Source organism: Aegilops tauschii, chromosome 5 (assembly GCF_002575655.3).
Source record: "Aegilops tauschii subsp. strangulata cultivar AL8/78 chromosome 5, Aet v6.0, whole genome shotgun sequence".
Taxonomy (NCBI): Eukaryota; Viridiplantae; Streptophyta; class Magnoliopsida; order Poales; family Poaceae; genus Aegilops; species Aegilops tauschii.
The window spans coordinates 468,087,780-468,112,914 of NC_053039.3; the positions used below are offsets into that span (position 1 = coordinate 468,087,780).

At 43.8% G+C, this 25,135-nt stretch overlaps 1 protein-coding gene across 1 annotated transcript; it reads left to right on the forward strand.

Moving 5' to 3' along the window:
- The first annotated feature begins 8,453 nt into the window (after positions 1–8,453).
- Positions 8,454–16,673, forward strand: LOC109785353 (DNA-directed RNA polymerase II subunit RPB2). The gene is made up of 25 exons (XM_020343950.4): positions 8,454–8,939; positions 10,223–10,444; positions 10,527–10,817; positions 10,971–11,168; positions 11,379–11,443; positions 11,506–11,592; positions 11,700–11,820; positions 11,916–11,960; positions 12,042–12,179; positions 12,289–12,361; positions 12,447–12,523; positions 12,602–12,709; positions 12,835–12,951; positions 13,303–13,458; positions 13,565–13,666; positions 13,857–13,982; positions 14,059–14,136; positions 14,216–14,311; positions 14,419–14,534; positions 14,630–14,699; positions 14,778–14,831; positions 14,922–15,065; positions 15,160–15,459; positions 15,628–16,050; positions 16,248–16,673. Exons 1-25 carry the CDS (start codon positions 8,592–8,594, stop codon positions 16,356–16,358), a joined length of 3,666 nt encoding a protein of 1,221 aa, XP_020199539.1. The 5' UTR covers positions 8,454–8,591; the 3' UTR covers positions 16,359–16,673.
- The last annotated feature ends 8,462 nt before the right edge of the window (positions 16,674–25,135 follow it).

Below are 25,135 nucleotides of genomic sequence, written 5' to 3' on the forward strand. Positions count from 1 at the left end.
TCAATGCCTCTGTTAGAAACCAAGAAACCCAAGAGCTTGCCTGCAGGAACACCAAAAACACACTTGGCCGGGTTAAGCATCATCTTGTAGACCTGGAGATTATCAAAGGTTTCCCTCAGATCATCTATCAAAGTTTCCTTCTCCCTGGACTTAACCACAATATCATCTACATAGACATGAACATTGCGCCCAATCTGGTTATGAAGACAGTTCTGCACACAACGCTGATAAGTCGCCTGTGCACTCTTGAGTCCAAAAGGTATAGACACATAGCAGAAGGCTCCAAAGGGAGTGATGAACGCCGTCTTCTCCTGGTCCTTAACTGCCATTTTAATCTGATGGTATCCAGAATAAGCGTCCAAGAAACTTAAGCGCTCGCAACCCGCCGTAGCATCAATGATTTGCTCAATACGGGGAAGAGCAAAAGGATCAGCTGGACATGCCTTGTTTAAGTCCGTGTAGTCCACACACATCCGCCAGGTGCCATTCTTCTTGAGCACGAGCACCGGGTTAGCTAACCACTCTGGGTGGAAGACTTCAACAATAAAATCGGCCGCCAAGAGCCGGACCACCTCTTCACCAATGGCTTTCCGCCTCTCCTCATTAAACCGCCGAAGGAACTGCCTGACCGGCTTAAATTTCAGATCAACATTGAGGGTGTGCTCAGCGAGTTCTCTAGGTACACCTGGCATGTCAGAAGGTTTCCATGCAAAAATGTCCCTATTCTCACGGATGAACTCGATGAGCGCGCTTTCCTATTTTGGATCCAGATTGGCACTGATGCTGAACTGCTGAGATGAATCACCTGGAACGAAATCAACAAGCTTAGTATCATCAGCCGACTTAAATTTCATTGCCGGCTCATGCTCCGTAGTCGGCTTTTTCAGAGAGGTCATATCTGTTGGATCAACATTGTCTTTGTAAAATTTCAACTCCTCTGTTGCGCAAACAGATTCTGCATAAGCCGCATCGCCTTCCTCACACTCCAAGGCCACCTTCCGGCTGCCATGAACCGTAATGGTCCCATTGTGACACGGCATCTTGAGCTGCAAATACACGTAACACGGCCGTGCCATGAACTTGGCGTAAGCCGGCCGCCCGAATATGGCATGATACGGACTTCTTATCTTGACCACCTCAAAGGTCAATTTTTCCACCCTGTAGTTGTACTCGTCTCCAAAGGCCACTTCCAATTCAATCTTACCAACTGGATAAGCCGACTTACCAGGCACTACGCCATGGAAAACAGTATTGGACTGGCTGAGGTTCTTATCAATCAATCCCATACGACGGAAAGTCTCATAATAGAGGATGTTGATGCTGCTGCCTCCGTCCATGAGCACCTTAGTGAACTTATATCCTCCCACCTGAGGAGCCACCACCAGGGCCAAGTGACCCGGGTTATCAATCCGGGGAGGGTGATCCTCCCTACTCCACACAATAGGCTGCTCAGACCATCTTAAATAGCGTGGAACTGCCGGCTCAACAGCATTCACAGCCCTCTTATGAAGCTTCTGATCTCGCTTACACAGACTGGTGGTAAATACATGGTACTGTCCACCGTTAAGCTGCTTTGGATTGGTCTGATAACCCCCCTGCTGCTGTTGATGACCCTGGCCATACTGCTGGTTAAAGCCCCCTTGACCGTTCTGAGGGTTAGGATTTGAGCCGCCGCCCGGGCCATTGTTGCCATTAAAGGCATTGGAATTTTTAAAGGCCTTCATGATTGCACAATCCTTCCATAGATGAGTACCTGGCTTCTCCCTAGAGCCATGCCTTGGACAAGGCTCATTCAAAAGCTGCTCCAGCGTCGGGCCTGACCCGCCGGCTCGGGGAGGTGGCCTCCCCTTGCGTCGCTGGTTATTACCTTGTGAGCTGGCGTTAGCCACGAACTCTAGACTGCCGTCGGCCTTACGCTTGCCACCTCTTTGGTTCACCGAGTTATGCTGAGGACCCTTGCCGTTGTCGTTCTTCTTTCCCTTCCCTGTCCTTTCATCATCCGACGCGGGGTCCTTGGTACTATCAGAGTCGGCATATTTGACGAGAGCCGCCATCAGCGTACCCATATCATTACAATCACGCTTGAGCCGCCCGAGTTTCATTTTCAGGGGCAGGAAGCGACAATTCTGTTCCAGCATTAAGACTGCAGAGCCGGCGTCCAACTTATCAGATGAATGTATTATCTCTTTGACCCGGCGAACCCAATGTGTCGTAGACTCACCCTCCTGCTGTTTACAGTTAGTCAAATCCACAATTGACATAGACTACCTACAGGTATCTTTGAAGTTTTGGATGAACCGGGCTTTCAGCTCAGCCCAAGACCCGATGGAATTCGGTGGCAGCCCCTTCAACCAAGTCCGGGCAGTCCCATCTAACATCATGGTGAAGTACTTGGCCATCGCCGCTTCACTGACCTCCAGCAATTCCATGGCCATCTCGTAACTCTCGATCCAGGCTCCGGGTTGTAAATCAGCCGTGTAATTAGGCACCTTCCTAGGCCCTTTGAAGTCCTTAGGTAGACGTTCATTGCGGAGAGCCGGCACTAAACAAGGGACACCTCCAGTCCTCGTAGGGATACCCACGTCGACGGAAGTCGTCGGATAAGCCGGGGGTGTCTGGTAAGCCGTCAACTGAGGCACCTGCTCCGCCTCTTGCTGCGCTCTTTCTTGGCCTGTTGCATGAAAGGCTCCGTTATGAGCCGGGCCATGGCCAGGTGGCAAGTCATGGCGTCGGACATTACTTGAGCCGGTTGCTGAAGCCATGTGTCTGCTATAACTCGGGCTCCGGCCTGGACGAGGGGTTGAATGGATCCTGTCCCGGCTGTAAGAGTACGCCTCTTGCTGCGCCAGCACTGTCTGCAGGAGCTCTCTGACCCGGCGGGTTTCAACAGCCGTTGGAGAGTCGCTGTCAATTGGGAGAGCCGCCAGCCGTGCTGCCGCGGCGACCATGTTTTCCAGCGGGTTAGCATAGTGACCCGGTGGTATTGGCACATACTGAGGCGGGGCAGGGTTCACTCGAGGAGGCCCCATCACTTGTGGCTGAATAGGTGTCCCAAACCCAGGCACTATGACCTCCGGCGGGTTACTAGACCCTGCTCCTGGTGTGTTGAAGAGGTTTCGAGGATCGTAAACCGGAGGGAGTCGAGATTGGGCCTTTTGATGCCTCCTTCTCATGACCTCATTGGACGCGTTCTGATCCATCGTGAGCCGGAAGGACCGCGCCTGAATCAACTGAGTCTGGGCGTCGAGAGCCGCCCTCTCCGCAGCCATCCTGATCCCTTCCGCCGCCAGATCCTCCTTGGCTTTCACTAGATCTAACTTTAACTGTGCCACCTCCGCGTCATGCTGAGCTTGATCCGCCGGGTCAACCGCGGCGGTCAACAAGGCCGTCATCTTGTCCGTGAGATCCATCAGCACCTGAGCCGGCGAGGGTACCGGGTTTCCTGACCCAGCGGCAGGGTTTTGAACAGGCTGTGCACCGGCCATGAAGATTCCAACCCGGCTGGCGGCTCAAAAGGGTCCGGAATACTGTCACCATCGGAACAACCCCTGAGCCTGCCATCTTGAATTTGATACAACGAGTTTGACTCATCTGTGGACGATTCGCCGTCAGGGCAGGCGGCCGTCTCATCACCAGATCCAGACCCTACAGAGAGTCCTTCATGAACACATCCCACAAAAGCATGCTTCAAGGCAGGTAGGGCCCGGGCGGGTCGTGCACGCTGAGCCGTCTCGATGAGACCGACGCAGAGATCCGGCTCGGGGCCCGGCTCACCAATCTTGCCAATGAAGACATGAATTCCGCCGAAGGGGACCCGGTACCCGTACTCAATTGAGCCGGCGTCGGGGCCCCAGGTTGCATCGTCGATGTAGAGCTTGCCGCGACGACTCTTGGTCATCCGGCCCACAGCGTATCCCTTGAGCCCTTTGAAGCTGCCCTTCAAGAACTCAAATCCACCGTGCGCTGGCCCCACGGTGGGCGCCAACTGTCGTGGAATTTTCACGGCAGATGTCCTCATGCTAGGACTTAGTCGTGGAGCCATCGCAGCTAGGAAGCTTAAAGGGGTTAAACGGGACAAGGAACACGAGGGTTATACTGGTTCGGCCCCTTACGGTGAAGGTAAAAGCCTACGTCCAGTTGAGGTTGAATTGCTTAGGGTTTCGACGACCAGGAGTTAAACCGCCCTGCCTGGTTATCGGTTTTATCTTGCTTGTCCCCAAACCGCCGCCGGGTCGTCCCTTTATATAGAGAGGTTGACGCCCAGCAGCTCTCAGAGTCCCGGCCGGCTCATAAGAGTGTCCGGCTCGGACTCTCAACTATTCTTGCCTTACACTACAAGTTCTACCATAATAGCGGTTGTAACTACGGGCCTTAAGCCACGTCCGGGTCTTAAGCCCATCTTTGGCCCGCCGTCTTCAAGCTTGGCGCCGGGCTTCAGGCGATGACCATTATGAATAACCCGGCCCCTCCGGGCGGGTGACTCTAAGGCTTATATCCTCAACAAGGCCGCCGGCCCCCTCCCCTTGCTCCTTTATATACGGGGAAGGGGGCACCCCTAGAACACACAAGTTGACAGTTGTCTTAGCCGTGTGCGGTGCCCCCCTCCACAGATTTCCACCTCGGTCATATCGTTGCAGTGCTTAGGCGAAGCCCTACGCCGGTAACTTCATCATCACCGTCACCACGCCGTCGTGCTGACGAAAATCTCCCTCGACCTCAGCTGGATATAGAGTTCGTGGGACGTCACCAAGCTGAACGTGTGCAGGTCGCGGAGGTGCCGTACCTTCGGTGCTAGGATCGGTCGGATCATGAAGACGTACGACTACATCAACCGCGTTGTCATAACGCTTCCGCTTTGGTCTATGAGGGTACGTGGACAACACTCTCCCCTCTCGTTGCTATGCATCACCTAGATGGATCTTGCGTGTGCGTAGGAAATTTTTGAAATTACTACGTTCCCCAACATCTAGAGTATTAAGTTCAAAAGAACAGAGTAACGCCTTAAGCAAGATGACATGATATAGAGGGATAAACTCAAGCAATATGATATAATTAAACCCCATCTTTTATCCTTAATGGCAACAATACAATGCGTGCCTCGCTACCCCTACTGTCACTGGGTGAGGACACCACAAGATTGAACCTATCACAAAGCACCTCTCCCATTGTAAGAAAAACCAATCTAGTTGGCCAAACCAAATCGATAGATCAGAGAGAAATACAAAGTTGTCTCAATCATGCATAAAAGAGTTCAGAGAAGACTCAAATAATATTCATAGATAATCTGATCATAAGTCCACAATTTATCGGATCTCAACAAACGCACCGTAAAAGAAGATTACATCGAATAGATCTCCAAGAACATCGAGGAGAATATTGTATTGAAGATTAAAGAGAGAGAAGAAGCCATCTATCTACTAGTTATGGACCCGTAGGTCTATGGTAAACTACTCACACATCATCGGAAGGGCAACAAGGTTGGTGTAGAGGCCCTCCGTGATCGAATCCCCCTCCGGCGGAATGTCGGAAAAGGCCCCAAGATAGGATCTCACTGGAACAGAAGATTGCGGCTGTGGAAAAGTATTTTTGGTGTGCCCTCTGACATAGGGGGGAATATTTGAGGATTTATAGTGCTGAGATTAGGAGCATAATTGGTTTGCTACCAATATTTGGCTTGCCAAATATTGGCAATACCAAGACTTGCCAACTATTAGCAACTTTATGTGAAATAGGCAAAATAACTCGTAGCCAACCAAGTAGTTGCCAATATATTGACACAATGCCAAACATTGGCAGGCCAATTTTTGGCAGCAAACCAATTATGCTCTAGGGTTGGAAGGTCTCCGAGGGGCCCACAAGCCCTGGGGGCGCGCCCCGCCCCTACGGCTTGTGGCCGCCTCGTAGGTCTTCTGGCCTCCTCTCCAAGTCTCATGGGTTTCTTCTGGTCCAAGAAAAATCACCGTAAAGTTGTATTTCGTTTGGACTTCGTTTGGTATTCCTTTTCTGTAAAAGTCAAAAACAAGAAAAAAACAGAAACTGGCACTAGGCACTAGGTTAATAGGTTAGTCGCAAAAATAATATAAAATAGCATATAAATGTATATAAGACAACCAAGATAGATAATATAATAGCATGAAACAATAAAAAATATAGATACGTTGAAGACGTATCAGCCACCTAGTGGTGTGAGTGAACGTTAGCTGTCGTGACAAGTGTCTACGAGGGTGGTTATGAAGAGAACCAAAACTTTCGGATGACATTGACACAATGTGTATTTATATTGTCAAACAAATCTATGTCTAAATTTGAGTTGTGTAATAGAGAAATACAAAAATTGCTATGAATTTTAGCTCTAATAGAGAAAGAGAGAAAATGTGAAGCTACTATTTACCATAGAATTTGTGCTTTTGGTTCTCTTAATATGTGTCGTGGTTTCAATGGATTTTTTGTGGTATGCAAGATTGTATTATCATCTACGACCTCTATTCTGAATTATAAGACGTTTTGAATATTTCAATATGGATTGCGTACAAACTGAAATGGGTGAACAAATACACTAAAACGTTGAGAATACCAAAAATTGTTCAAAAGTTTATGGAGGGTGCATGAGCTCAAGAGTTTCCTTCCTGACCCACTTTTGGGTGTTTGGTAGTCTGCACGGTGCCTCCTCAGCATGCACGGGCTCAGCTCAAATAACCTCTTAGCATGCACGAAGGGAGAACACCCCAACAGTCGTTCACTGGTCAGCATGCATGAGCGAAGCGAGCGACAATGTGTTTAAAAGATGTTCAGAATTTGTAAATAATAATTTAATTTTTAGAAAATGTTGAGAATACCAAAAATTGTTCAAAATTTCGAAAAATGTCCAGATTTTAAATTTTTTTTTTTTGAAAAATGTCCAAATTTTCAAAATTTGTTAAGATTTTCAAAGAATGTTCAGAAATTTTAAATTTTCTTACAATTTAACAAACGGATTTTTGAAATTTTCAAAATAATTCAGATTTTCAAATTTTGTTTAAAATTTTAAAAAGAACAAAATTTCAAATTTAAATTTTTAATAAAACTTTAGAATTTTTAAAAATGTTTAAATTATCAATTTTTTTATTTTTTCCCATCTTCCAAAAAATTGATCACATTTTTTAAATGTTTTGTTCGCTTATTTGAAAATACCGGTTGCTACAGCGCCGACCGACATGTATAAACAGATGCAAGCTGCCATACAGAGTCTCAGGTTAGCATATCTCAGCACATACACCACTAACAAACAACAACAAATACATGTATTCAACATGTCTACACTGAGCATGTATGAGTGGAGAACAACCATGCTAGGTTGGAAATGCTACCAAACACACACTAGAATGCGTCTATATACATCCATTTTGGAAAAAGGTTAGAACATCTTATAGTTTGGAACGAAGGGAGTAGTATCTTGTATATGGAGTTTTCAAACCCGAGCTCACATCCTTTCTGATGAACACTAAATCCGGAACAGTAAAAAAATTCCATTTTTTATAACATTGATGAATATTTTAACTTTTAACTGTCTGCAAACTTTTGTGGCAAAATAACATTCGTGGATGTCCGGGCAAAAAAAATGATGCTTTGACAAGACTATTGTTGGAAGCATTGATTTTTTCATCAGACCTCTACGAATGTCATTTCGTCACAAAAATTTATAGGAAGTTAAACCATTCATCATTTTACTATTTTTTGAATTTCACTGTTCATTAGAGAGCATGTGAGCTCAGGATCAAAAGAGCACTTTTGTAGTATCTTCATCTTCACAAATATTCATATTTTTTCAACTTTCTGATAGTGCTACCATAGCACCATAACATCACAAAGACTTGTGGCACTGTAACTTCTCTGGGTGTCCACATCAAATAAGATATAGTGCATCCAAGTTACGTAGCAAGTGTATTTGCAAAAAAAAAAAAGTTAAGTAGCAAGTTTAATTAGTACACATCTTTTACATGGAAAGCTCATATACGATTATAGTTGTAGCATGAGAGTTTTCATTTTGGGAACATGAAATTATCCTTTTCCTTTTAGCAAACAAACTGACTCCATTGACTAATAACACATTAACAATTGACTGAAACTAAGAACTAAGTATATATTGTCAGCATATGCTTTTTACTCCCTCTATAAACTAGTAGTATAATGTAGAACTGCAAAAATGCCTTATATAAGTTTACAGAGGCGGTACCGTTTTATATCATTTTATTAGTTTCTTTATATATAATATATATATTATTTTTATTGTTTCCGGCCCTTTAACATTTTTTAGGCTATACCCGGCCCTTTTACATGGTACTGGACTGTTACTAATACGCATCAGGCCCACTTTCCGTCGTCACCAAACGAGGCCTAAACAGGCCCAGCGCACAAACACCCGCACTGGAAAGTGGAAACCGACCTCCCCTGCGCCCCCAATATAGACTGAACCAGATCGGCGGAGCGCCCCCAATTCCTCACTTCCTGCTTCCGCCCCTCCCCCCATCTCCCCTCTCCCCCTCGCGAGAGGCGGAGAGCCGACACACCCACCCCATCCCCGAGCGCCGCTAGGGTTGCGGCTCGCTCCGGCGATGGAGGACGACGAATACGAGGAGGGGATGGAGATGGATATGGGAGGGCACCAGCACCTCCAGCACCGGGGGTACGGAGCTGAGGAGGAGGTTGAGGGGGGATACGCCGGCGGCGGGGACGGGGAGGATGAGGAGGAGGAGGCGCGGGACGAGGAGGAGATTACCCAGGAGGACGCCTGGGCCGTCATCTCCGCCTACTTCGAGGAGAAGGGCCTCGTGCGCCAGCAGCTCGACTCCTTCGACGAGTTCATCCAGAACACCATGCAGGAGATCGTCGACGAGTCGGCCGACATCGAGATCCGCCCCGAGTCGCAGCACAACCCCGGCCGCCAGGCCGAGTTCGCCGAGGTTGCCCTCCCGACCATACCAAATATGGCTTAATTTTTGCTCTTAGCTTGGTCGGTTAGGGTTTGGCGGCCTTGGTACGACTAGCTGGTGACGGGCGGGTCTCAGATTAGATGGGGCGCTGCTAAAATAGATGACCGGCTAGGGTTTTGCGGGAGTATTCGGCTGCTTGCTGGTGTTTTATGGTGGGGGTCTGAGAATTTTGACAATGATAAGCAACAAATAACTGTGTTGGTGGTGGTTGGATTGAATTTTGATTCTGAAGGGTGGAATTGCTTGGCTGTGTTCGGATGAGAGCTCCTTTGCAAGCTCCCTTTCGGATAGCAGCTAGAGCTTGAATTTCAGAGTGTGGCACTAGGAATGCTTAGAATGAGTTTTGCAGACATGCTTGTTGGCTAGTTTCAGTTATTTCTCATGGGTATTTGTCTCAGGGTTTTGACTGTCAAGACGGTTTCTGTTATTTTGCCTGTTTTCATCAGTGTAAACTGATGAAATTGTACTGGGAAATCCAGAAATATGTAACTATTGTGTTGTTATAATAGAGTTGAAGCCAATTAATTAATTAATTAATTATGTAATCACAAACTATGAGGACCTTTTTAACACTGGTGTGAGAAGGCACATCAGTTCTTCTATACTCCATAGAATAAATGTTACAAGTGAAATAAAGATATATTTATGCTAAAGGTTAGAAACTGAAATGGAGCTGGGGCAAATTCCCTTTTCCTTAAAAATGTGAAGAACTGGCTGGTCATTGTTGTTCTAGTCATTGTGTTGCCAGACTATGCCTTGGTGTCTTATAGTCCACTGAACAATGTATATTTCAAGTGTTCTCACTGGCTGTTTTCTTAACAAAATGCCCTGCCTATGCGAACAAGAACTACAGCGTTAATGTGGGTGCTGTTAAGCTTTAATCAGTATAAGTGAATATATCCACTATGGTAATAGGGAATGAACTGCCCCACAAGTTCTGAAGATGAATGTTGTTTCTGGCTGGCATGATCAGAGTCCAACTTTTTTTTTTCATGAGCTATAAGCCTTACATGAGCACAGTTCACATCTCTAGGATAGAAGTGCATGCCAACAATGGTGTAGACGTATTTCTGTTACTTAACAAAGAAAATGCACACATAGACCCTCTGTGAGTTCATGGCAAATTCTGAATGTTGCTAATGCTACCATGTGCACACTTGCTAATGCCCTTTCAGTTTAAACCATGCTTTCTAATTATTATTTTCACCATTTTCCTTGATCTATCACTTACGATGGTATTGATTCTTCTCTAGACACTCCACAAGATCAGCTTTGGTCAAATCTATCTGAGCAAACCAATGATGACTGAAGCTGATGGAGAGACTGCTACCTTGTTCCCCAAATCAGCAAGGCTCAGGAATCTGACATACTCAGCACCACTTTATGTAGATGTATCATACAGAGTTGTAAAGAAAGGACATGACTGTGAAGAAGTTACAGAAACTGCGGAGTATCCGAAAGTCTTCATTGGAAAGGTGTTGTGGCTAACAACTTGACACATGCTTGTAGTATGCGCTGTTTGTATTCTTTGATTTCTAACTGTTTTTCCTGCTGCAGGTTCCAATCATGCTGCGTTCTAGTTACTGCACACTGTTTCAACAATCTGAAAAGGATCTCACAGAACTTGGAGAGTGCCCTTATGACCAAGGAGGATATTTTGTAATCAACGGTAGTGAAAAGGTTCTCATTGCCCAGGAGAAGATGAGCACTAACCATGTCTATGTGTTTAAGAAGAGGCAACCAAATAAGTTTGCATATGTGGGTGAAGTCCGTTCAATGGCAGAGAACCAGAACAGACCTGCTAGTAGCATGTTTGTTCGGATGCTTTCCCGAGCAGGCGCGAAAGGGGTCAGTAACTTACTGAAGCCTTGCAAATAGTTCGTCACAGATGCATGCGTATCAGTCTAGGGTTGCCTTCTTACATGGCATATATATGTGGGAATGCAGTGAGTTGAACTAATGTTAGGATGTTAACGCTATTAAGTGTTTCCTATGTTGCAGGGTTCATCTGGTCAATATATCCGTGCTACTCTGCCCTACATTCGTGCAGATATTCCCATCATCATTGTGTTTAGAGCACTAGGATTTGTTGCTGACAAAGATATACTGGAGCACATATGCTACGATTTCTCCGATACACAAATGATGGAATTGCTGCGCCCATCTTTGGAGGAAGCTTTTGTCATTCAAAATCAGCAGGTATTCCTTGAGCTATTGATAAGTGAAACTAAATTGTTCTTTATTACTTGCATTGATATCACATCTACTTGAATTTATGTCATGAAACTAAATTGTTCTTGCTTGCTGGGGCACATCTTAAATTGAGCTTTGGTTGGAACTTAAGTAGTTATATAAGTTGCTACATTGATATTATTTCATGGGTAAAGCTTTGACAAGCCTTATCTGTAGGTTGCTCTGGACTACATTGGAAAGCGTGGTGCTACAGTTGGTGTAACTCGAGAAAAAAGAATAAAGTATGTCTCTACATTTTTTGCTAGAAGAGTAAAAAAATTTAGTACTCACCTCCTTAACTTAGGTATGCGAAAGAGATACTTCAAAAGGAAATGCTGCCCCATGTTGGTGTAGGCGAATTCTGTGAAACTAAAAAGGCATACTACTTTGGGTATGTGTTCCATTCTGCACATTAGTCTGTTGTCAATCAAAAAGTTTGCATTCTATGATGCAGCTTGTTACAAAGCAGATAGGCTAATTTCCTACCTCATTATGCAGGTATATTATTCACCGCCTGTTGATGTGTGCTCTTGGTCGAAGAGCTGAAGATGACAGAGATCATTACGGCAACAAAAGGCTCGACCTTGCAGGTCCATTGCTTGGAGGACTGTTCAGAATGGTTTGTTACAATATGCTAGCAAATTTGAGTGTGTTTATATCTTCTTTTTTCTTCAGCTGGGAGCTTAATTATGTTGTTCTTCCTTTCAAAATCAGCTTTTCAGGAAATTGACGAGGGATGTGAGGTCATATGTTCAGAAGGTTTCTCCCTTGTTTCAATGACCATCCTCTGTCTATTTCTCAGTCCTGTTAATTGCTAACTGCTGTTTCTGTTGAACCCAGTGTGTCGATAATGGGAAGGAAGTTAATTTGCAATTTGCTATTAAAGCTAAAACCATTACTAGTGGCTTGAAGTATTCCCTTGCTACTGGAAACTGGGGACAGGCTAACCAAGCTGGTACAAGAGCCGGTGTGTCTCAGGTGTGTACATTTGCATGTCACATTCACGTGTATGCTTTAATACAATTTGGTTTAGCGAACGAACGTTCCCGTATGTATTCTTAATATTTCTTCTTCTTTTGACACCAAGGTGCTTAATCGCCTTACGTATGCTTCTACATTATCACATCTTCGGAGGTTGAACTCTCCCATTGGGCGTGAAGGTTGATATTGCTCAAATTGTTGTCATACATTACTTCCCATTGAAAACCTCGCCTTAGGTTATTGATCTTAATATCTTATTAACAGGGAAACTGGCAAAACCTCGCCAATTGCATAATTCTCATTGGGGAATGATGTGCCCTGCTGAAACACCTGAAGGACAGGTAAGTTATTCGCATTCTAAAATTCTCTTTTGTCAAAGGAGTTGGTCAATGGTTTATATTCTATACACCTTTATTCAGGCTTGTGGCTTGGTTAAAAATCTTGCCTTGATGGTTTATATCACTGTTGGTTCTGCCGCAAATCCTATTTTGGAATTTTTGGAAGAGTGGGGCACAGAAAATTTTGAGGTTTGTTTCCCCTTCTCAATGTGTGCGCATGCATTTTCATTTGCCTATCTTACCCAAGGTTAAAGTTTTGTGTCATTTACCAGTTACAACAGTCACTGATTTCGTTCTTGATTCTTTTTTAACAGGAGATATCACCGGCAGTCATTCCTCAAGCTGCTAAAATATTTGTCAATGGTTGTTGGGTTGGAATTCATAGGAATCCTGACCTATTGGTGAAGACCCTTCGTCGTTTAAGAAGACAGGTTTGTACCCTGCTTCTCCTGTTTCATGCTAAAAGCTGCTGGCATCGTAGCAGAATGGATATGAGTATTGAAAAACATATATTATCTGCATAATTTGTATATTTAATAGATTGGAGCACTCCATTAATAAAACTGATGTGATTTTGTTGCCCTTCCATATGCAACCCTAACTTTGTTTGATATCTGCTTGCTATCCAAAGTAAAGATCATTTTCAAGATGTATTGTAAACATATACATCTTGAATTTCTTTAGCATAGAACATGTTAAGAAGAAAGCCATTAATTGCTGGTATGTGATTTTTAATGAGATCCAGGTCTCAAAATTACATGCTGAATGTTGTTAATTTTCAGATTGATGTCAACACTGAAGTTGGTGTCGTTCGTGATATTCGTCTGAAAGAACTTCGACTCTATACTGATTATGGGCGTTGCAGTCGCCCACTGTTTATCGTTGAAAACCAGAGGCTTCTAATTAAGAAGAAACATATCCGAGCATTGCAGCAAAGGGTCTGATATTCTTTAATTTATGCTAGTTTTTATTCAAATTTGAATTGGCATGCATGTATGTTTTTTCTCATATGCTCGTATATTATCCTACTGTATGGTCATCCAGGAGACTCCTGATGAAGGTTGGCATGACTTGGTTGCCAAAGGATTTATAGAGTACATAGACACTGAAGAGGAAGAAACTACTATGATCTCTATGACTATACGTGTAAGTTCTGTTTGCATTTGAAGTATACCTGATTGAATAGTTGTGGGCTGACCAAGTTCTCCATTCTATTGGCATTCCTTTACATGAAACATCTTTGTTTCTTCGTTCTATTCGCATTTCTTTATGCTGAGGCTTTTCCTTCATCCTCGATTCATGCTCTGCTAGTAATGCCAACACATTAAAATTTCAGGACCTTGAAACTTCGAGGCATAATCCAGGGGAGGCATATTCTGAGACTTATACACACTGTGAGATCCACCCTTCATTGATACTTGGTGTGTGTGCGTCAATTATTCCTTTTCCTGATCACAACCAGGTGACTCATCCCCTTACACAATGCTAATCCACTGCATATGTTTTTAAACATGTCTAATTCATTTCTTTGATTACAGTCACCTCGTAATACATATCAGTCTGCTATGGGAAAGCAAGCCATGGGAATCTATGTTACCAACTATCAGTTAAGAATGGTGAGTGCCATTTGTCTTGGTATCTTGGTTTGATGGTCGGTCTTGGTTTGAACCTTCATCACCCACCATTTGGATTCAGGACACATTGGCCTACGTTCTGTACTACCCACAAAAGCCTCTTGTTACTACTCGTGCTATGGAACATTTGCACTTCAGGCAGTTACCAGCTGGCATTGTAAGTAAACAATCTTAACTCGGGGCACTCTGTTTGCTTTTTTAATCATATTCTGGATCTTTGCATTTTATGTAATTATTAATATCTTGCTTTGGTGTTCTGTGAAGAATGCAATTGTTGCTATTGCATGCTACTCTGGATATAACCAAGAAGATTCGGTTATTATGAACCAATCTTCAATAGATCGTGGGTTCTTCAGATCACTATTTTTCCGCTCTTACAGGTACAGCTAGCATTTCAGCATATTCTAGTGTAAGCATGCTGCCACTCACTCATTTACCCAAATGCCCAATCTAATAATTCAAACTCCATATGCAGAGATGAGGAAAAGAAGATGGGAACTCTTGTCAAAGAGGAATTTGGTCGACCAAATAGGGAGAACACTATGGTGATTTTTTGTATAATTCATCATGCATTTTCTCTAAGCAGATCTGATGAACTAACATTCTTGTATTTTTCCTTGTAGGGAATGCGCCATGGGTCTTACGATAAATTAGATGATGATGGCCTTGCACCACCGGTAAGTAGAGGCCTTTGTTACTCTAGGCTTATCTTTATCACTCAACTGTGCTGCTGATTGCCTATAATGTATAAATAATTCATGTATCAGGGAACAAGGGTCTCTGGGGAAGATGTCATTATTGGGAAGACATCTCCAATTCCACAAGATGATGCTCAAGGGCAAGCTACTAGATATTCAAAGCGTGATCATAGTACTTCTCTGCGTCACAGTGAAAGTGGGATGGTGGATCAGGTTTGTTTATTTTTGGCTTTCTGCCACCACTTTTATGTTTCTATGTGGTGTTTTCAGTTTCAAACAAACAGCTCCTAAGTAAGTTTGTTTGCAGGTTCTGTTGACAACGAATGCTGATGGTTTAAGATTTGTCAAGGTTAGAATGCGATCAGTGCGCATACCACAAATAGGAGATAAGTTCAGCAGTAGGCATGGTCAGAAGGGAACTGTTGGAATGACTTACACACAAGAGGACATGCCATGGACAATCGAAGGCATCACACCGGATATCATTGTGAATCCACATGCTATTCCATCCCGTATGACTATTGGCCAGCTGATTGAGTGTATTATGGGTAAAGTCGCGGCTCACATGGGAAAGGAAGGAGATGCAACTCCTTTCACTGATGTTACGGTGAGTAATCTTTTGGGGACTCATTGATCTTCTACTCTAATTGTTCTCAAGAAAAATATATCAATCTCCTCATGTGATCTTTTAATAGCGTTTGTAACCTCTTGTCTAACTCATTTAAACTTAACTTTTAATGTGTCTGTACTCATTAATTTTTAACTTACATTTCAGGTGGATAACATCAGTAAAGCACTGCACAAGTGTGGCTATCAGATGCGTGGATTTGAGACCATGTACAATGGTCATACTGGGAGAAAATTGACTGCAATGATTTTCTTAGGTCCAACTTACTACCAGAGACTTAAGCATATGGTGGATGACAAAATTCACTCTAGAGGTCGTGGTCCTGTCCAGATACTGACCAGACAGCCAGCAGAGGGGCGCTCACGTGATGGTGGTCTCCGTTTTGGAGAAATGGAGAGGGATTGCATGATTGCTCATGGAGCTGCTTTTTTCTTGAAGGAAAGGTTATTTGACCAGAGCGATGCTTACAGAGTGCATGTTTGTGAGAAGTGTGGACTCATTGCCATTGCCAATCTCAAGAAGAATTCCTTCGAATGCAGAGGCTGCAAGAACAAAACTGACATTGTCCAGGTAAGTAGAACTTTATTTTGCTCCGATCCTAGGCCCTCTTTATTTTGCTCCGATCCTAGGCCATCTTTATTTCAGATTTGACTTGAATGCCAAAACCTCATCAAGAAATACTATACTTCCAAATGGCCCCTTGAGCTATCTTCCTTGGCTCGCTTTGCCAGAGTAAGTAATCGTATTGTCTATGTTCTCTTGCACAGGTTCATATACCGTACGCATGTAAGCTCCTCTTCCAGGAGCTCATGGCGATGGCGATTGCTCCCAGGATGCTCACCCATGAGGTCAAGGGTGCGAGGGATAAGCATCGTTGAGCTTGAGTGTTGTATTCGGGTGCCTGACTTGGAGCTGTTTTCCGGGTGTCTTGTTGTGGAACTTAAGAATGAGTATAGCTCTTCTGATATGGATTTTGGTTCTGACGGCTAGGCATTTTGAAGAGCTATCCTTCTGATTGTGTTCTGGATATGTCAGACGCCAGACATGAAGTTACTTAGGTTCTTTACATTAGTATTCATTTACTGACAAGACTAATAATGTGTACCTTTTCTCTGACTGATCGATGGTAACATCATCTTTTGACAGTCTTGGCTTTTAAGAGTTCAACTCAAACGATGTTTGTGTGAAGACAATTGCATGAATTTCTGGGTCGAGGCATGAGTAGCCTTCGGTGTTGGGTCATATTGAGTAGAAACTCATGGTCAAATTGTCAACTTAATAGCCAATGTTAAGAGAGATCGAGTTTGAGTCTACCGAGCAGATTGAAGAATCTGCCTTCTGTTGTTTGTAAGTCGTATAAAACGAGTTCACTGTAGCTGACCGTTCCTCAGTTTTGTGCGCCAAAGGATATTTTTGTCATATGAAGGAGTTACCAAGGGGGTCTTTTGTACTTGGCAAAGAAAATGTGCAAAAATATGAGAAGATAGCGTTGAGCAATGTAAAAACAAATTGGCCGATTACTAACATAGACTCCACACCATTGTGAAGAAAACATCGGCAGTAATTACAGTGGAAAAACAAATTGGCCGGCTACTAACATAGACTTTTGTGCACTCCACGAACACTGAAACGATCACCCCAGCTACTGCCTACTGACAATGAAATAGACCGACCCAAACACGGACTCCTTCAACCAGCGCCGATTAGTCGATCTGGTGCCCACTACGCGCCTAAGCGGGCTGCTTCACAAACCCCACTCTTTCGCACATGTTATATTCGTTCACGTTTACTGTTTGATTCATTCACGTGGACTCGTTCGTTCGATTCACAAAGCGAGCTGAAAGTTTTGGAGCAAGTTTTCTGATTTTTTTGTTTGCAGATTTTAAAAAGGTTCATGACATTGCAAAGAGTTCACTAATTTGAGAAGAAGTTTCTGAATTTTAAGAAGTCTGTGGATTTGAAAAGGTTCAAAGATTTTAAAAAAATAAAAAAGAGGAAAAAGTTCATAAAGTTTTTAAAAAAGTTAAACCCTGAAAGTACAAGAAAATTGGAAAAAGTTCATGAACTTGGAGAAGTTCATGAGTTCAAAAAAAGCTTGTGGGATTTGTAAAAGGTTGCGAATTTGGAAAAAGTTCACAAAATTTTAAAAAGTTCATGCATTTGAAGAAACTGATGAGACAAAAAAAAGAAAAATGTTCATTCATTTAAGAAAATCAGAAACTTGAGAAAAATTCACGCATTTTAAAAAGGAAATAGTAAAAAATAAAAAATAAATGAAAAAGAAAAATAAAAAACCAAAGGAAAACCGAAAGAAAAACCGAAAGAAAAAAAGAAAACCAATGTATTCCTTTTAGTGTTACAATAGCAAAAAACAATATGCGTTGCAATGAGGGTTTGCATATTCTAGTGGTTCAACATCAATCTTGTCCGTCATATACAGTAATCAAACAAGTGCTATAATTCACAAATGTTCTCTAAACTCAACTAAATAACCCCACCAATTTCGAGCCACAAACATTTTACCAAGGAACCAATTCATGCCATAGTGTATACACCTAAGCTTTGTTTGACCAAGGAAACTTAGTAGGTATGGTTTGGAGGTACGCCCGTATTTTCCCGTGAAGTATTGACAAATAATTACATGCAACATACTTCTTTCAAACAAACAAATTTCTATAAATGAGAACAAATGGTTCACTAAAAATATAATTGTCAAATGGTCTTAATGTGAAACTAGCTGAAAGTCTATTTTTACGAAAGAAAAAACTATTCTACTCACATGCAAACCATTGCCCACAGACCCACCATTCACTCCCTTCCATCTTGCCGTATCTTCTCCAACTCTCATCTCCCGGGCATCCCTACACCCTCAATGAACAATAAATTCAAATAAAACAGAAAAAAAAATCTGAAACTTTGTGACATCAAATATGCTCAAACTTTGTAGGCGCTTGCAAGATTTCATGCAAAAAAACATTCAAGGAGCTCTACACAAGAAAGAGATTCCAGTGTTCAAAGTTTTGAGCACTTTTGGCACTGATTTTTGTGTCTCATGGGTACACCTTTCTCTTCATGATATTTCGTGACAAAAATTTGCAAGCACCTAAAACGTTTGAGCATATTTGATGTCGCAAAGTTTTCAATTTTTTTATTTTGTATTCTAGTTTTTTTAATTTACTATTCATGAGGGTGTAGCGACACCCGTGATCTACCACACCTTTCTCAAGTCGCATTATCAGCACCGGTGCAAACCGCCATGACCTTGCGCCACACCGTCATCACCAAGCTCCCCAACCTCCACGCCACCTGCCACTACTCCGCCTTCCTATGGGCCTCCCATTTCTCCCCTTCCTCTGCGCCTTCCATTGTTCCCCTCCCTTCAGTGGCACCCACTGCTGACGCCTGACGCTACTCTGCTTCCTCCCCCATGATCCCTCTCTCGCGCCGCAATAGATGAAATGTATAAATGCCTGGTGGCAACCAGATGATTAGTTGTAGAAAAAGCCGGATCTTGAATGTAGCACAAGCCACAAATATCTAATTATCGGAAATGCATTCTGAACTTTGGACTATTAAGCCTTGGGCGAGAATGCTAGTCCATCCTTTACATAAACAATACTTTGTGTGGGCTTTAGAAGAAACGCTTGCAGTAAATATCAGTGCCTGATAAAGCTTAGGAAGCTCATCCAAATTGAATATCCTTATATCTAGGCATCTAGGTATATTCAATGAACAACTACCAGTCATTTTCAAATAAAAACAATAATTTGTGTGGGCTTCAGTGAAATTAAGTAAAGATTAATATTTTTGATATTATGTTGAGTTGTAATTCTCTAGTGGTGATGTGCGAACATCGGCTGCATATCACTTTATCTTTATGGGCCTATAGAAGAGCATTATGTGATAAGTGTGTTTAGAATGGGTGGTCGGGGTGACATATATTACCATGCACTGAGTTTGATTTTTTTTGCATGAGGAGTAAGTGGGGACTCCAAAGTTTAATGTTATGATTAGACGTTATCTTAATCATTGTTTTGTTTTTGCGGCTGCTTGCCTGAAAAGTACAATCATAAGTGTGTAGTTTGTTGAAGTAAGAACTATACATAAGTTTAGGCTCCACCACACAACACTTATCAAATCAATGAAAGTTAAAATAATTGAACTAGGTGAAAACAACTACAAACTACAAAATTCATTCTTGAAATTATTCCCTTGATCAAACAAACAACAAAACAAATTTTGTAGCTTTTACACTGATTCCTTGCTATTTTCATCAACCAATTTCTTCTGCTCCTCATTGTGTTCGACACTCTACTTAAAAGATTTAGAATTGATCCCCTACTCTAGTGAGTTATCACCATCCTACAATAACCACTGGATCCGGACCCTGTGATGCGGCCAAATGGAGCAACAAACAACGGCCAGGGGAGGCCAAGATCCCTCACCTCCTCCTCGCCTGGCGACGCCTCTACCTCACCACCACACGTGCATCATCGACGACCACCAGAGTTCCCATGGTGGTCTGATGACCCACAAGTATAGGGGATCTATCGTAGTCCTTTCGATAAGTAAGAGTGTCGAACCCAACGAGGAGCGGAAGGAAATGATAAGCGGTTTTCAGCAAGGTATTCTCTGCAAGCACTGAAATTATAGGTAACATATAGTTTTGTGATAAGATAATTGGTAACGAGCAACAAGTAACAAAAGTAAATAAAGTGCAGCAAGGTGGACCAATCCTTTTTGTAGCAAAGGACAAGCCTGGACAAGCTCTTATATAGAGAAAAGCGCCCCCGAGGACACATGGGAATTATCATCAAGCTAGTTTTCATCACGTTCATATGATTCGCGTTCGGTACTTTGATAATTTGATATGTGGGTGGACCGGTGCTTGGGTGCTGTCCTTACTTGGACAAGCATCCCACTTATGATTAACCCCTATTGCAAGCATCCGCAACTACAAAATAAGTATTAAGGTAAACCTAACCATAGCATGGAACATATGGATCCAAATCAGCCCCTTACGAAGCAACGCATAAACTAGGGTTTAAGCTTCTGTCACTCTAGCAACCCAGCATCTACTTATTACTTTCCAATGCCTTTCTTTAGGCCCAAATAATGGTGAAGTGTCATGTAGTCGACGTTCACATAACACCACTAGAGGAGAGACAACATACATCTCATCAAAATATCGAACGAATACCAAATTCACATGACTACTAATAGCAAGACTTATCCCATGTCCTCAGGAACAAACGTAACTACTCACAAAGCATATTCATGTTCATAATCAGAGGAGTATTAATATGCATATAGGATCTGAACATATGATCTTCCACCAAATAAACCAACTAGCATCAACTACAAGGAGTAATCAACACTACTAGCAACCTACAGGTACCAATCCCAGACTTAGAGACAAGAATTGGATACAAGAGATGAACTAGGGTTTGAGAGGACATGGTGCTGGTGAATATGTTGATGGAGATTGCCCTCTCCCGATGAGAGGAGCGTTGGTGATGGCGATGGCGATGATTTCCCCCTCCCGGAGGGAAGTGTCCCCGGCAGAACAGCTCTGCGGGAGCCCTAGATTGGTTCCGCCAAGGTTCCGCCTCGTGGCGGCGGAGTCTCGTCCCGAAAGCTTGCTTATGATTTTTCTTCGGGCGAAAGACTTCATATAGCAGAAGATGGCCACCGGAGGGCCAATAGGGGGCCCACGAGGCAGGGGGGCGCGCCCAGGGGGGTAGGGCGCGCCCCCTATCCTCGTGGCCAGGGTGTGGGCCCCCTCTGGTATTTCTTCCGCTCAGTATTTTTTATTATTTCCAAAAATAACTTTCATGGAGTTTCAGGACTTTTGGATTTGTGCAAAATAGGTCTCTAACATTTGCTCCTTTTCCAGCCCAGAATTCCAGCTGCTGGCATTCTCCCTCCTTATGTAAACCTTGTAAAATAAGAGAGAATAGGCATAAGTATTGTGACATAATGTGTAATAACAGCCCATAATGCAATAAATATCGATATAAAAGCATGATGCAAAATGGACGTATCAACTCCCCCAAGCTTAGACCTCGCTTGTCCTCAAGCGGAAGCCGATAACGATAAATATGTCCACATGTTTAGAGGTAGAGGTGTCGATAAAATAAAACACGGACATGAGGGCATCATGATTATTCTCATAACAGCAACATATAAGGATAATGTCATATGATTTCTTATGCTCAAGTAATAATCTATTCACAAAGCAAAGTATGAATTAGAAACTTTATTGAGAACCAACAAACTATAATCTTAGTCATTGAAGCAATTGCAATTTATCATAACATCAGAAAGAGTCTATGTCAGAGCTTTTCAGCAAGTCCACATACTCAACTATCACTTAGTCTTTCACAATTGCTAACACTCACGCAATACTTGTGGTTACGGAGTTTTAATCGGACACAGAGAAAGATAGTGGCTTATAGTTTCACCTCCCTGTTGGGAATCGTAGCATAATTTTAAAAAAATTCCTACGGACACCAATATGCATCTATGGAGTATACTAGCAACGAGGGAAAGGAGTGCATCTACATACCCTTGTAGATCGCGAGCGGAAGCGTTCCAATGAACGTGGATGACGGAGTCGTACTCGCCGTGATCCAAATCACCGATGACCGAGTGCCGAACGGACGACACCTCCGCGTTCAACACACGTACGGTGCAGCGACGTCTCCTCCTTCTTGATCTAGCAAGGGGGAAGGAGAGGTTGATGGAGATCCAGCAGCACGACGGCGTGGTGGTGGATGCAGCGGGATGTCGGCACGGCTTCGCCGAGCTTATACAAGAGAGAGAGGTGTTGCAGGGAGGAGGGAGGCGCCCAAGGCTGTGTTCCTACTGCCCTCCCTCCCCCCCTTTACATAGGCCCCCTGGGAGGGGGGGGGGCGCCGGCCACAACCCATCTAGGGCAAGGGGCGGCGGCCAAGGGGGGGACTTGCCCCCCAAGGCAAGTGGGGCGCCCCCCCACCCTAGGGTTTCCAACCCTAGGCGCAGGGGGGAGGCCCATGGGGGGCGCCCCAGCCCACTAGGGGCTGGTTACCCTCCCACTTCAGCCCATGGGGCCCTCCGAGATAGGTGGCCCCACCCGATGGACCCCCGGGACCCTTCCGGTGGTCCCGGTACAATACCGGTAACCTTTGAAACTTTCCCGGTGGCCGAAACTTGACTTCCTATATATAATTCTTCACCTCCGGACCATTCCGGAACTCCTCGTGACGTCCGGGATCTCATCCGGGACTCCGAACAACTTTTGGGTTTCCGCATACACATATCTCTACAACCCTAGCATCACCAAACCTTAAGTGTGTAGACCCTACGGGTTCGGGAGACATGCAGACATGACCGAGACGCCTCTCCGGTCAATAACCAACAGCGGGATCTGGATACCCATGTTGGCTCCCACATGTTCCACGATGATCTCATCGGATGAACCACGATGTCGAGGATTCAATCAATCCCGTATACAATTCCCTTTGTCAATCGGTATGTTACTTGCCCGAGATTCGTTCGTCGGTATCCCAATACCTTGTTCAATCTCGTTACCGGCAAGTCTCTTTACTCGTACCGCAATGCATGATCCCGTGACTAACGCCTTAGTCACATTGAGCTCATTATGATGATGCATTACCGAGTGGGCCCAGAGATACCTCTCCGTCACACGGAGTGACAAATCCCAGTCTCGATCCGTGCCAACCCAACAGACACTTTCGGAGATACCCGTAGTGCACCTTTATAGTCACCCAGTTACGTTGTGACGTTTGGCACACCCAAAGCACTCCTACGGTATCCGGGAGTTGCACGATCTCATGGTCTAAGGAAAAGATACTTGACATTGGAAAAGCTCTAGCAAACGAAACTACACGATCTTTTATGCTATGCTTAGGATTGGGTCTTGTCCATCACATCATTCTCCTAATGATGTGATCCCGTTATCAATGACATCCAATGTCCATAGTCAGGAAACCATGACTATCTGTTGATCAACGAGCTAGTCAACTAGAGGCTCACTAGGGACACGTTGTGGTCTATGTATTCACACATGTATTACGATTTCCGGACAATACAATTATAGCATGAACAATAGACAATTACCATGAACAAAGAAATATAATAATAACCATTTATTATTGCCTCTAGGGCATATTTCCAACAGTCTCCCACTTGCACTAGAGTCAATAATCTAGTTACATTGTGATGAATCGAACACCCATTGCGTCCTGGTGTTGATCATGTTTTGCTCTAGGGAGAGGTTTAGTCAACGGATCTGCTACATTCAGGTCCGTATGTACTTTACAAATATCTATGTCTCCATTTTGAACACTTTCACGAATGGAGTTGAAGCGACGCTTGATATGCCTGGTCTTCCTGTGAAACCTGGGCTCCTTCGCAAGGGCAATAGCTCCAGTGTTGTCACAGAAGAGAGTCATCGGGCCCGACGCATTGGGAATCACCCCTAGGTTGGCAATGAATTCCTTCATCCAGACTGCTTCCTGTGCTGCCTCCGAGGCTGCCATGTACTCCGCTTCACATGTAGATCCCGCCACGACGCTTTGCTTGCAACTGCACCAGCTTACTGCTCCTCCATTCAAAATATACACGTATCCGGTTTGTGACTTCGAGTCATCCAGATCTGTGTCGAAGCTAGCGTCGACGTAACCCTTTACGACGAGCTCTTCGTCACCTCCATAAACGAGAAACATATTCTTAGTCCTTTTCAGGTACTTCAAGATATTCTTGACCGCTGTCCAGTGTTTCATGCCGGGATTACTTTGGTACCTTCCTACCAAACTCACGGCAAGGTTTACATCAGGTCTGGTACACAGCATGGCATACATAATAGACCCTATGGCCGAGGCATAGGGGATGACACTCATCTTTTCTCTATCTTCTGCCATGGTTGGGCATTGAGCCGTGCTCAATTGCACACCTTGCAATACAGGCAAGAACCCCTTCTTGGACTGATCCATATTGAACTTCTTCAATATCTTGTCAAGGTATGTACTTTGTGAAAGACCAATGAGGCGTCTTGATCTATCTCTATAGATCTTGATGCCTAATATATAAGCAGCTTCTCCAAGGTCCTTCATTGAAAAACACTTATTCAAATAGGCCTTTATACTTTCCAAGAATTCTATATCATTTCCCATCAATAATATGTCATCCACATATAATATGAGAAATGCTACAGAGCTCCCACTCACTTTCTTGTAAACACAGGCTTCTCCATAAGTCTGTGTAAACCCAAACGCTTTGATCATCTCATCAAAGCGAATGTTCCAACTCCGAGATGCTTGCACCAGCCCATAGATTGAGCACTGGAGCTTGCATACTTTGTTAGCATTCTTAGGATCGACAAAACCTTCCGGCTGCATCATATACAACTCTTCCTTAAGGAAGCCATTAAGGAATGCCGTTTTGACGTCCATCTGCCATATCTCATAATCATAGTATGCGGCAATTGCTAACAAGATTCGGACAGACTTCAGCTTCGCTACGGGTGAGAAAGTCTCATCGTAGTCAACCCCTTGAACTTGTCGATAACCCTTAGCGACAAGTCGAGCTTTGTAGATGGTCACATTACCATCCGCGTCCGTCTTCTTCTTAAAGATCCATTTATTTTCTATGG

What these genes read in the sequence shown, in the direction of transcription:
- LOC109785353 (XM_020343950.4), top strand. Translation starts at nt 8,592, where the DNA reads ATGGAGGACGACGAATACGAGGAGGGGATGGAGATGGATATGGGAGGG. An exon ending in TTGGAGGACTGTTCAGAATG is followed by an intron (nt 11,821 to 11,915) that starts GTTTGTTACAAT and finishes TTTCAAAATCAG; the next exon opens with CTTTTCAGGAAATTGACGAG. An exon ending in CTCTCCCATTGGGCGTGAAG is followed by an intron (nt 12,362 to 12,446) that starts GTTGATATTGCT and finishes TCTTATTAACAG; the next exon opens with GGAAACTGGCAAAACCTCGC.